The sequence below is a fragment of the Habropoda laboriosa genome, unplaced genomic scaffold, assembly GCF_001263275.1.
Source record: "Habropoda laboriosa isolate 0110345459 unplaced genomic scaffold, ASM126327v1 scaffold334, whole genome shotgun sequence".
Classification (NCBI taxonomy): domain Eukaryota; kingdom Metazoa; phylum Arthropoda; class Insecta; order Hymenoptera; family Apidae; genus Habropoda; species Habropoda laboriosa.
Window position 1 is genome coordinate 276578 of NW_017100493.1, and position 12182 is coordinate 288759.

At 37.7% G+C, this 12182-nt stretch overlaps 1 protein-coding gene across 1 annotated transcript in view; it reads right to left on the reverse strand.

Annotated features, from left to right (window-relative positions):
* Nucleotides 1-7603, reverse strand: part of LOC108576084 (CCR4-NOT transcription complex subunit 6-like) — a 22170-nt gene extending 14567 nt beyond the window's left edge. The window contains exons 1-2 of the mRNA XM_017939005.1: nt 7291-7603; nt 4699-4850 (exon numbers count right to left, since the gene is read on the reverse strand). Coding sequence (XP_017794494.1) covers nt 4699-4850; nt 7291-7589 — 451 coding nt within the window. The 5' untranslated portion in view covers nt 7590-7603. The remainder of the gene's footprint in view (nt 1-4698; nt 4851-7290) is intronic.
* Between the last annotated feature and the right edge of the window lie 4579 nt (nt 7604-12182).

The window sequence follows — 12182 nt, forward strand, 5'->3', positions numbered from 1 at the left end:
TTAAATCTTTAAGCGCTTCATATATGTGCATAGAAACCAATAAATAAGATTTACCATAATATAAAAGCAGTTATCTAAAAATTTTAAAAGTCTCTGCTGTTTCTGATATGAGAAAATATTTAAAGGAGTAAGACATAAGATACAAATTTGCACAAATACACAAATATTATGTTGTACTTTTTCATCTGAATAAATATGGTTTTTATTGTTCAACATAATTTGAAGATTATGTATTTAAGAAAGTGTTGATTTTGAAATCTTGAAAACCATGACCTGAAAGACTAAAAACTTCTGTATTGCAATATTTATTCAGTTAAAACCTATATCTTCTTCCTTGCAAATCTTTCATGTAATAAAAAATAACTGAAGTATGTATGTGGAATTCTAGTTTCAAATTACTATCTCTGAAGAACTGGTAAAACCGATAGCTCAGAATTTAGCTTTTTAATAAATGAATACACATAAATCACCACCAACTAACAATTCCATGCTATAGGAGGAAAACTCAAGCTATATGGATTCAGATACTGTGACAGAAATACAACAGTCGGACTGGATTCAACTTAAGACAGCCAGGAAAAGAAGATTAATCGAAATAATTCCAAATGGTGACAATATAAGAAAAAAAATAAAGTGGTTAGTACACCCTATCCCAACAGAAACTTCAAACAGATATGAAATACTAAATCACGACAGAGAACCATTAACAAAAACGATCAAACTGCCACCAGTATTTATTGAAGTTCACATAATGAACCCACTGATGAAATTACTTTATCAGCTACTAGACCAAAATACATATAAAAATCCAAATTACTGCCCCCGAGGACTACAGCAAATTGATAAAAGCATTAAGAGCAAAAGACGCTAATATTACACCTTTCAAGAGAAAAATGAGAGAAGATATGAAATATTTATAAAATGACCACCCAAAACTTGATACCAAAAAAATAAAATACGATTTAGAATAAGAAGGTCACCAAGCATTAAATGTAATAAACTAAACGAAAAACAACACCTCTAACTCCTTTATCAATGTTCCTTGTGGAATTAACTCCAACAGCTAATAATAAAGAAATATATAATAGCAATCTAATATGCAACACAATTGTCACAATAGAAGATGCCAGATACTACATACATATATGAGATGCCAGACACTAGGCCATAAAAAGAACTATTGCAATAGAAAACCAGTCTGTGTAAAATGTGCCCAAGAACATTTAACAAGCGATGCCCCCAGCAAAGACGGATAGAAAATGTCGAGAACGTAAATTGTCAAGGGAAACATCTACCCAACCATAAAGGGTGCATTATCAGAAAACAAATTCAAGCACAGATCTATCCACCATTCAGAAACCGTCTCACGACCAACCCAAATATAAATACAGTAATACACTTAATAGCAATACCAACGACCTTGACAATCCAACCTGTTGACAATGGAAACACTAGAGGTGTGCAAGAACCCGAAAATGTTGGGTCACGTTGGGTCGGGTTGAGAATTCTTCTCGGCATCGAGTCGGGTTGGGTCTGGTCGAGAATTTTTCTCGAGATCAGGTCGGGTTCTAGAAAATATCTCGCGTTTCGAGAATGTCGGGATTCCCGAGAATTTTGAGTACCCGAATCACGTGTGGGAACTAGTTTAGGGCGCGTATTATGGTCGTATTACAACTAGTCCTGAAACGTGATTTGGGTTCTCGAAATTCTCAAGTCGCGAGAAATTTTCGAGAACCTGATTCGAACTCTTTCCGACCCGCTCCGACTATCGGCTTCCCAACATTTTCGGGTCTTCGCACACCTCTAGGAAACACCGTCCGCACAATAATGGAAAAGGCAAATATAAATAAACCATACTCATACGTAGGCAGAAACCTACATAACGATAACGAAACGAACAACAGTACAATTAACGACAATAAATTATTGCTGGACGTATGTATGTGCGTGGAAGTACTGCATTGCTTCGAATATAAAAAATTGACAATGTATAGTTCGCAATAGCAATTTGACTGCAAAAAGCGGAATTATCTGTACTATGCAAGAGTGCTTTCCACCTTTTCATCAACGGTGAAATCATAGACATAATAATTTGGTACACGAACCAAAAACCCGAAGAATTTGATGGAACAATAGAAAAGAAACTTGACGCATTTTTTGGATTGCTGTTGACTGTTGGTCGATTTAAGGAATTCCGAGGAAGTACGAATCATGTCTCAGGACAGATTTAGAGAAATTCTACGATTTATTCCCTTCGATGATTTCAATACCAGAGGTGAAAGAAAACTAGCAGATAAGTTGACACCACTCAGAAATGTGACAACTATTTTTGCAGTAAATTGTCTGGAATCGTATGAGGCTTCGAGTAAGGGCACAAATGACGAGTAGCTCGTCAATATTTGGGATCGTTGCCCATTTAAAGTTTATATGCCATATAAACCTGGCAAATATGAAACAAAAGTATGGACTCTGTACGATGCATTGACATTCTCCTGTTATAATTTAAATGTTTCTTCAAGAAAAACGGGCAATATTCCAGAGTTTGTGGTGGTATCTCACACGCTCGACCACCAGAGGGACGGACTAACGACCAATTCTCGCTAGCCCTCACTAAAGGCTCCCGTTTATATATCGGGTGAGTCACCAAAGATTCGAAGCTGAAATATTTTCAAAACTGTTAATTACATCAAAAAAGGCTTCAAACAAAAGTTGAAGGGTTTCGAGGAGGACATTGTATGATAATATGATTAGAATGTTTATAAGTGGATATGCGTTGAGGACATATGAAGGTAAAGTTTTTCTTTTTAAATACAAAATCCTATTTTTTAATGCATCAAACGATTCAGCTCATCATTCGCTAAAAACAGTGTGTTAACCTATTCATATGTGTATTGCAAAGTGATTGTAGTAGTAATGTTTACTGTTCTGAAAGACTACTATAATCATTTTGTAATACATATTGAGATTACAATATCTCCTAAACTAATGACTTTTCGACATAAATACGCGTTAATACTGTTTTGTAGAGAATACCGAGATGCATCGACTAATGTATAAAAAATTATATGATTCCATTTTAAAAAATAGTGTTGACCTTCATATGTCCTTCACGCGTCCACATACAGACAAACTAACTATACTAAATTGCTTCCCCCTCGAAACAAACAAATTCTATTTGAAACATGTTTTTGAGTAACGCACAGTTCTGGAGATAATTGCATTTACAGATAAAAATGGGCTACATCTTTTGTTTCTCAGGCGATCGACAACTAACGATTCTCGACAATCAATTGTCGTCAAGTCGTCAACTACGTTATGTATTGAGAGAATAAGTTACACGTAAATTAACGTTACATTAATATTACATATAAATTACATTTTTTCTTATACTCCACAGTATTATGCATACTACTTTCATCATACGTGCACATATATTTCATAATCCAAATAAGGAGAGTTTTATTATATTTGTTATGATAAGTATCCTAAAGCAGGTGTACTCAGATAGTCGGATCCAAGTACGGATATTCGGATACTTAGATCTGTATTTCGATTGAGATCGAGTTATAATGAGTAATTCGGATAGTAAGAGCACTAATTCAAACACGATATTTTGTAATAATACGTCTGTAAAACACGACTCGTAGTAAACCATGAAAATATACACAACAACACGACAGCACGTCAACCATATAACCTGATATCACGAAATCTTAAATTTCAACGAGGCTGTGATTAATTTCATAATAGCCAACGTTTTGTACATTGTTGCAAACGAGCGTAAGCAGAACTTATTTACAACTCCGTGAAATTCACAAAAGAATTACGGTGTATCGAGAAGAAACATTATGTGATATGTAATTCTAAATAAATTGCATGTAGAACTTAATATTTTGTAGAGGAAATTAAATATAGCGGTGTGTATTCAATACCACACCGGGCAGTGGTATCGTGATATCATTCTTCGAGGTAACGCGTCGCTAAGTATAGTTGGTGGAAGCGATATAGTGTAGGAGCTGAGGAAAAATACGAGGGACCAGTAAGCCGGCAAGCCGGGACTTTAGGCCCATAGCCAAGACGCCCTCTTGACTTTCTCGTTGTTATTTGTTCCTTTTTAATAAGCACAGAGGCTCCGATCTTATAATAATGAGGTCGTAAATTAAAGCATTAAATATGTAGCCGCACTCAGGGCTGTACGCGTTATTTGTCAAATGATATTTCAAATTGCTGCTTCCAATTTTGCATCTAAAATATACGGTATTAAGCCTCCTGCTCAATTGTAAATTCCGTATTGGTAAAAATTAACCTGCAGCTGTCAACGATTAAGGCGCAGACAAATGTTTTAAGTATACTGCCATGGAAGATCCAATTTCGAGTTGACATCGGACGGCCCAGTTGACAGCGAGACTCAAGCTCCTTATCTCCACTGAATGGCTGTTTTGGCGCTTGCACTACATACGTGTACTTTGATATCTGACTGGTTTCACGACTTCACTATATCGGTTCCACCGGCTATACCAAGTATTGAACATCAATTGCGAACGAACGAACTTTTATACCGATAAAATAATGGCCTAATACTAGGTTAATACTAGGCAGTATTATTTGCTATAATTTTAAATTGTACGAATTCAAAGGAATTTGATTATTCATATTTGCGATTGTCATTAATAAATACAAATTTATAAGATCACTTACCGTTGTCCCAAGCAGCCTCCTTGGTCCTAAGCAAGGCGGCCAGTCCAATATTATCTTTCGGCATTACCCGATTCAACATGTTGTCAGACCCTTCTGCATTGGCCATTGCTAGTTGATTAAATTCGACTAAATGCTCCTTTATTAGAGTAAATCTGTGAAAGAGCGAGAAAAAAATCATAAGAACGACGTGAGAAATGGAATATTACATTTCAATGTTAATATCGAACAATGATTTTTACGAGTCATGGTTGAGTCGTGTTAGTTGACTTGACAAAATTTTCTTTTTAATGCAGAGATGAAAAAAGTTACTGGTGAGACGGCACAGGGACAAGAGAGGTATTCTCCTCGCTCCACCCGTTTCCACTTTTGACTCTTTAACTTTAACAACTTTAACATAGTAGTAGGATTCTGAAAACTGGAGGAATGTAGGAAAAACCCGGAAAAGAGAGAAGGATGGTGAAAATGACTAGAATGCGTCTTGACCTTGTTTTATGGCAAGAGAGAAATTTTTGTTGGGGTCTTGAAATTACAAACTGAAGAGAATTTGTATAGAGTTTAGAATTAAAGCTGGAAAAAAGGTGTATTTCTATGCGCTTTTATGATTTTACTGGTCGGACGATGCGCCATCGGACAAAACTTGTCAGTAAGGCTAGGTAGGAAACCTCAGCCTTAGACGCGGGGAACTTTTATACTTACATAGGTCAGAAATTGTATACAGGGTGTTTCGTAAAGAGTGTAACACCCGGAAATGGGGGGTTGCTGGGGTGATTCTGAACAACTTTTTCCTTTGTCAAAATGTTGGTTGAAGATTCGTTTTTGAATTATTAACGAAAAGCACTGGCCAATCAGAGCGCGCGTAGAGCCCGCGCCCAGGCACGGGAGCGCAGAGACTCGTCCGCGCGCGATCGTGAACAAATGCATTGGCACAGCGTGGGTATCGAGGGAAGCGTATAGTAAACGATTTATTTTTTATAATATCGTCGAAAACAGTAAAAGTGGCTGTGCAGTGAAGTGAGTTCATCGACCCGGCCATAACATCAGCTGTTGAGGGTTGCCTTGAAAAGTCAGGATCGGCACAATGACCCACTTCCGTCGATCCGGCCGTAACATCAGCTGTTGAGGGTTGCCTTGAAAAGTCAGGATCGGCACAATGACCCACTTCCGTCGAAGCAGGTTAATTCGTGGACGAATGGGTAAGTTGTTCATAAGTAATAAAGCACTTTATTCCTTTCGGATAACGAATAAAAGTATCGAAAACAGTTATTAATTTCTCAAAATTAGTGGGGGTGATTGGTGACCGGCGATCTCAAAATTAGTAAAAGCATTTAATTTGAATAAATGGTAGTATTTGTAAAATTTTCACCTAATGCATCACACAGCATATTTAAATAGTTTTATTTCTAACTATTGACATATTATTTATGCATATTGTAATGTGTTCTATTAGAAATAAAAAATTCTTTTCGGTACCGTGGACAAGTTACGTAGAATTGGTCCGACTTATTGGTTTATTTGTTATTCATGAATAACGAATAATTCCAGATTATTCTTAATTTAAGACGATGTATCATTTGCTGCACGCTTCCCTATTAGAATAAAAAATTCTTTTCGGTACCGTGGACAAGTTACGTAGAATTGGTCCGACTTATTGGTTTATTTGTTATTCGTGAATAACGAATAATTCCAGATTATTCTTAATTTAAGACGATGTATCATTTGCTGCACGCTTCCCTCGATACCCACGCTGTGCCAATGCGTTTGTTCACGATTGCGCGCGGATGAGTTTCTGCTCTCCCGTGTCTGGGCGCGGGCTCTACGCGCGCTCTGATTGGCCAGTGTTTTTCGTTAATAATTCAAAAACGAAGCTTCAAGCAACATTTTGGTAAAGGAAAAAGTTGTTCAGAGTCACCCCAGCAATCTCCCATTTCCGAGTGTTACACTCTTTACGAAACATCCTGTATATACGAAGTGTCTATAGTAAGGACTAGTGGGAATTAGTGGTTTGCCCGTCCCTCTGGTGGTGGAGCGTAGGAGGTACCGCCATAGAAGATATTAACAAATCGAATATATTTTGAATATTTTTTGACCGAAAAATCTGGGACACGTTGTGTATAAAAATTGTTTACATTGTGTTCGTTTGTCATTTCATTCAACATTCTTAAATACGTTGAATTTAAAAGAAATTTACAAGAAACAGAACTGTTATTGTGATGCATTTTAGTGTTCTATATTATAGAATAGTTAGATAAATACTAATCGAATAAATCCACTCTCATCATGTAACAATGTTTTATCATTGTCGTTCCAAGCAAATTGTGTTTATTTTTAATGGAAATCGTGAACCCATTTTTTTGTCGTGGTTTTCATCTTTCCCGTGTCTTGACATGTCGTACATTCGTTGGTGTACGGAGGTATGCTCGGCCACAGGGATATTTTTACACGTTAATAACTAAAAAATGAGTCCTCAAACGCAATTTTGTTATTCTTAATTTTCGTCTTTTTGGCTTGTAGAATCATTTCTTAATTTTGTACCAACTGTTGCCGAACACTCTATAATACTTCTAATTACATTTTCAACTACGTTGCACTTACTTGGCCGTCCTATAAAAAATAGCGCAGCCGTCAACGTATTTACGATCGTTTTCCGCCATTGTCTTCGCTCGAGACTTTGGAGAAAAAATTCCATCGTAACCGTCGTGTTTGAGCTCCGGCAGAAAGAAATTGTAGAATTGGTCCGTCTCGACCTCCTGCAGGCTGATAATGTCTGCTGCGTAATGTCGTATCTCGTCGAGAATCCCTTTTTTCCGATATTCCCAATCAAGCGCCCAGCTTGGACAATAACCATACATTTGCCGTGTCGCATATTTGTCACAGAGCACATTATAACACATTACTGTAAATATACCTGTAACAGAAAATAAATATGCCGTGAATACACGATGTAACAACAACACTCGATTCGCTCGAAAGCAAAGTGGAATAAAAATTAACTTATTATAAAATTAAATTATTTCTTCTACTTGTGTTTGTTTTTTTTTAATTTTAATCTTTTAACCAGCGAAGATGTGTTAACATATCATTTAAAATTTAAGGGTCGTCCTCCCTGAGTCAGGAGCATTGCGCCCACTCCGGAATTTCCGAGATGATGGAGTAGAGCATGATCGCGACCGGGGACTCGGACCCACGTGGCAATTGGCCTTAACGGGATTTTGAATTTTCGTGTTGCGAGTGCGACTTTACGATAAGTCACTAGCTATTGAGGGAAACGTGGCGAGCAAAACGTAAAGGTTCAATAACCATAAACACCTTCTGGGCCTCGTCCTCGAGAAAGGTGTTAATAAAGCGATTAGAAAAAAGGGAGGCACTCTAAAATAGCTTGGACTGATCGTACGTGTCATAAAGCCGAAAGGATAACGGTTTAGGCTTATTGAGGAGGCGTCCATTGTCACGTTCGGTACCGAACAGCCCGACCTAATTGCGATGCTGCGTGGGAGATCGTTAATTACTCTGCTCCGTAACGATAATCTTCGAAATTGGTAAAGTTTACTCTTACTGGAGTTGCGATTCTTGAAATCAAGTATAGATCGGGAAACTCCAAGATCGAGGAACATGTAATTTCAATTATTATTGATAGGAACCGACGGAAAAATGTTGAGGGACCCAACGGGAATCGAACCCGGGACCTTCGGCTTAGCAGCCGAGGCTTTGCGCACTACGCCAACTACTCCTTCTCTATTCTCTCTTATCGGTCTCCTATTTGGGTGTTAGGACAGCAAGGGGACGATTTTATGATACGTGATTTCTAGTTCAGCAAACCGTTATTTTAATTTAGCAGACCGGTCTGCAGTCAACATGCGGCACGTAGAATTTCTCAAATATTAAAGAATAGGCTATTATTCAGTCAGTAAGGCAAGGTATCATAAAGTCACCCCCAAAGGGTCTCCGAAACCGATGCAATTGCCGAGGCCTCTCGGTACCTGACCTTCCGAACGAGTCGGAGAGTCAGAGTTGACCTGGCAGGGTTTTCCCCCCTTGTTGTCATATTTCCATCCAGCAAGGACCAGCTTCGTCACCCCCGCTCCGAGGACGTGACGCGCTCCGGGCGCAATGGAAGGGGGTGATACGGGGTTGGTCACTTAGTAATTTTAAGAACCTCCCTTCGCGCCCCTTCTTCAAATTTCAGAAGATTTGGAGAAGGGACGACTCGATAAGAAGGCCGACTTAGCTTAAGACCACAGAGTGTTAGTACACAGACCAGCAGTTACATCAGGAATCCTAAGGATTCCGTCAGACTCTCAACGCAATACATTCAATCTTCAGACGGCACCTAGTGCAATATTCGAAGCACGCGGAAATTAGTACCCGAGTGCTTAACATTGGGTATGAAGGCCCCAATGGTACATTATTTTTTCACGTGCACCAATTTCCCCCGTCACAAATGTAGTTGACCAATCCGCGCATCTCATCTCCGCCGAATGTATCGTGGCCGAGGGATCTTGGGGATTCTCCGGTTCCTCGATTGACCAGAATCCTCTAGATCACCGTGCGGAATAGCTCTCTTAGAAACCGATACATATAGTCATTTTTTGTCTTCCGAAACACGGAAGTGGTCTTTCGAACACTTTAGTTTACCTCAGTCGGCACACCGCGTGCAAAATCAGCAACACTCGAGCGATCATGAGATCAAACACGAGTAGGCGCAACACATTCAATGTACTTTATTTAACGCCAGTGCTTGTGTTTTCGTGGTCGCTTGGATCAAATGCGTACGAGCTCGTGTATTGTCCTGAACCCAGTGCTTGCCGACGACTGGTCGATAGTGCGTAGCGGCTCTAAACTGGGGCTATTACTTTTAACCGGGTATCTGACTACCCATGAGATACCCGGGTAGATGAAAATAACCCGATCGACCCGGGTATCTCACGAGTACTCGAATATGTACATAAAACAGTCGAAATCTAGGTGGCCACTACCGCTGGTGGTTTCCCGGGCAAACAAATGCGGATCGGTCGCGACAGCGATGCAACGATGCGTGCACCTGTACCCTACACAATATTGTTTTGAAACCTCTGCCGAAGTGTTGACTAGTTGTTTGTGGAACACCCTGATTGGTGAATTTACAATTTTACATGTATCGAGACCTCCTAAACGAATCTGCCGGAGTCTCCGTGGTCTCTTTGACTAGTTGTTTGTGGAACACCCTGATTGGTGAATTTACAATTTTACATGTATCGAGACCTCCTTCCAGTTACCCTTAACACGCTATCTTAAGGGTGGGGTGCACAATGACCGAAGAAAGTGTTCGGTGGACGAATGCTTGGGAATCTTGTGAAATCTCCACGAGGCTTGGATTTTGTCAAAGTGGCTCACCGACGATGATAAAATTCGGAGACACCTTTAATTTGGCCCTTTGGAGACTCCAGGATTTATGGCATGTCTAGACCTAGAGACTAGGTTTGCAGGCAATGCAATAAATGACTATTGTCTATTCAAAACAAAAACTAGTTGCATGCAAGGGGTGATCATAAATCAGGCTACAGGATACACCTAACAAAATTTGAATTTCAAATTGTATTACTGAAATATCATCATACTTTCAACCTGTTGCATAAATTGTAGAATTGTTATCGGTCGCATACGAAATGTAATAAATCAGACTTGTTAAATAGTGGAAGGTTATGACAGATCAAAGATGATAATGAGTTTATGTCACTACTGTAGTTTGCAAATAATACTAGCTCATAGTGTCATTTTAGAGCGTAGAATTACGGTTTGAAGTATTCAGTTTACGAACAACTGTAGTTCCAATACTCTTCTATCACTTCGTTCGATTTTTCAGTCAAAATGTTACATGTAATTAAACTCAGCGTAACTTACACGTTGGTCTTGTCCTATTCGGTCTTGTCAATGGTATCCATGGTCTTTGAGGCGGATGATTCGCAGTAACTGGAAACAAAAGAAATTATTAATGACAACGCTAAATTATACAAGGGTAAGTCAAAAGGTAAAGAAATTTTAAACGGGTGGCAGTACTAATAATTTTATATATTTAAACCCTTCTCTTTCAATTATAACGTGATTTAAAAGGAGCGCTTCATTGTCTAATTGTATCAATGAAAAAGCGCGACTTGGTTTTTAAATTTAATGGTAGTATGTGTTGTTTAAAACCACGAATAGATTTAATAATTCATAATATTAATGAAATATATTTCACAATGAAGAATTTTTTATTGAATAATATGATTTAGAAGATGGGTGAAAAGTGAATATCTTGAAACAGTAGAAATAGCAATTAAAATTATCAGTATAGTAAAAGGACACTTAACATTACAGAATTCTCAAACAGTAAATTATGGAAAGAGTAAGAAGAAATCTTTGTTAAGAGATCAAAGAAACATTGTTGAAGTTGTTTATTTGTTTAACTAAATTAAATAAATTTAGCCAGTACAATGACTACTGTAAAAGATGGCACTTTTTAGTTTGTAATTAAGGATTTTATAAGCAATAATGTTTTAATACAATGCACATAGATTTCATTTATAGTTTTAAAATACATAGATAGTACATAGGGTGTTCAACAACAGTTGGTAGAAAATTTAAGGGGTGATTATACAAGCTAAAATAAGATGAAAATAAAGAATAACAAAATTGGGTTTGAAGCTTTCTTTTTTAGATATTAACAATTAAAGATATCCCCGAGGTAGAGCAAACCTCCTAACACCAGCCAGTTTATGGCAAGTTAAGACACGGGTAGAACAGTGATTCTCAAAACTAACGAAACATGGCCGGCAGCTTATCTTGTACAAGTGGAATAGAAAACTGTGACATTCGACGCTCTAAAAGGCAATGCCGGTTTCTACCTTACCGTTTACTTGATTACAACATTGGTGCATGTCGGAAAGTTCTTCAAATGTGTATTCTATTATACACTGTAATATAACAAACGTAACGTACATTATACGCACAATACATACAAATCACTGAAAAACAATCACTGTACGCTATAATATTTACATTCACAAGCACACATAAGACTTGAAAATAGAAAACAGAGAATAAGAACAAAACAAAAATAAATTAAACTTATATTAAAAGTACACTAAAATTGAGTAAATTAACTTTAATGGATTATGCCGAATTAGAACTAATTAACTTATTATTTAATAACCGTAAAGTAATGTATAATTAGAAGAAAGAAATGAAAATAAGTGCTATGTTCGCTTATCGCATTGAGTAGCTCTTCAAAAGTGTCGTTGTCGAAGTGATTCTGTCCTTCCAAAACTGAAAGAAACTGACAACGAACCGTCTCAATATCTGGAAGCACGCTTTTGAATAAGCGTATGGTAATGGGAAAAGTTAGAATGTTAACGATGGCAGCTTTGGAAGGACAGTATCATTTCGACGACGGAGTTAAAACTTTTAAAGAGCTACTCGATAAATCAACATAGTATTTATTTTTAGCTCTTTTTTCTAATTATACATTA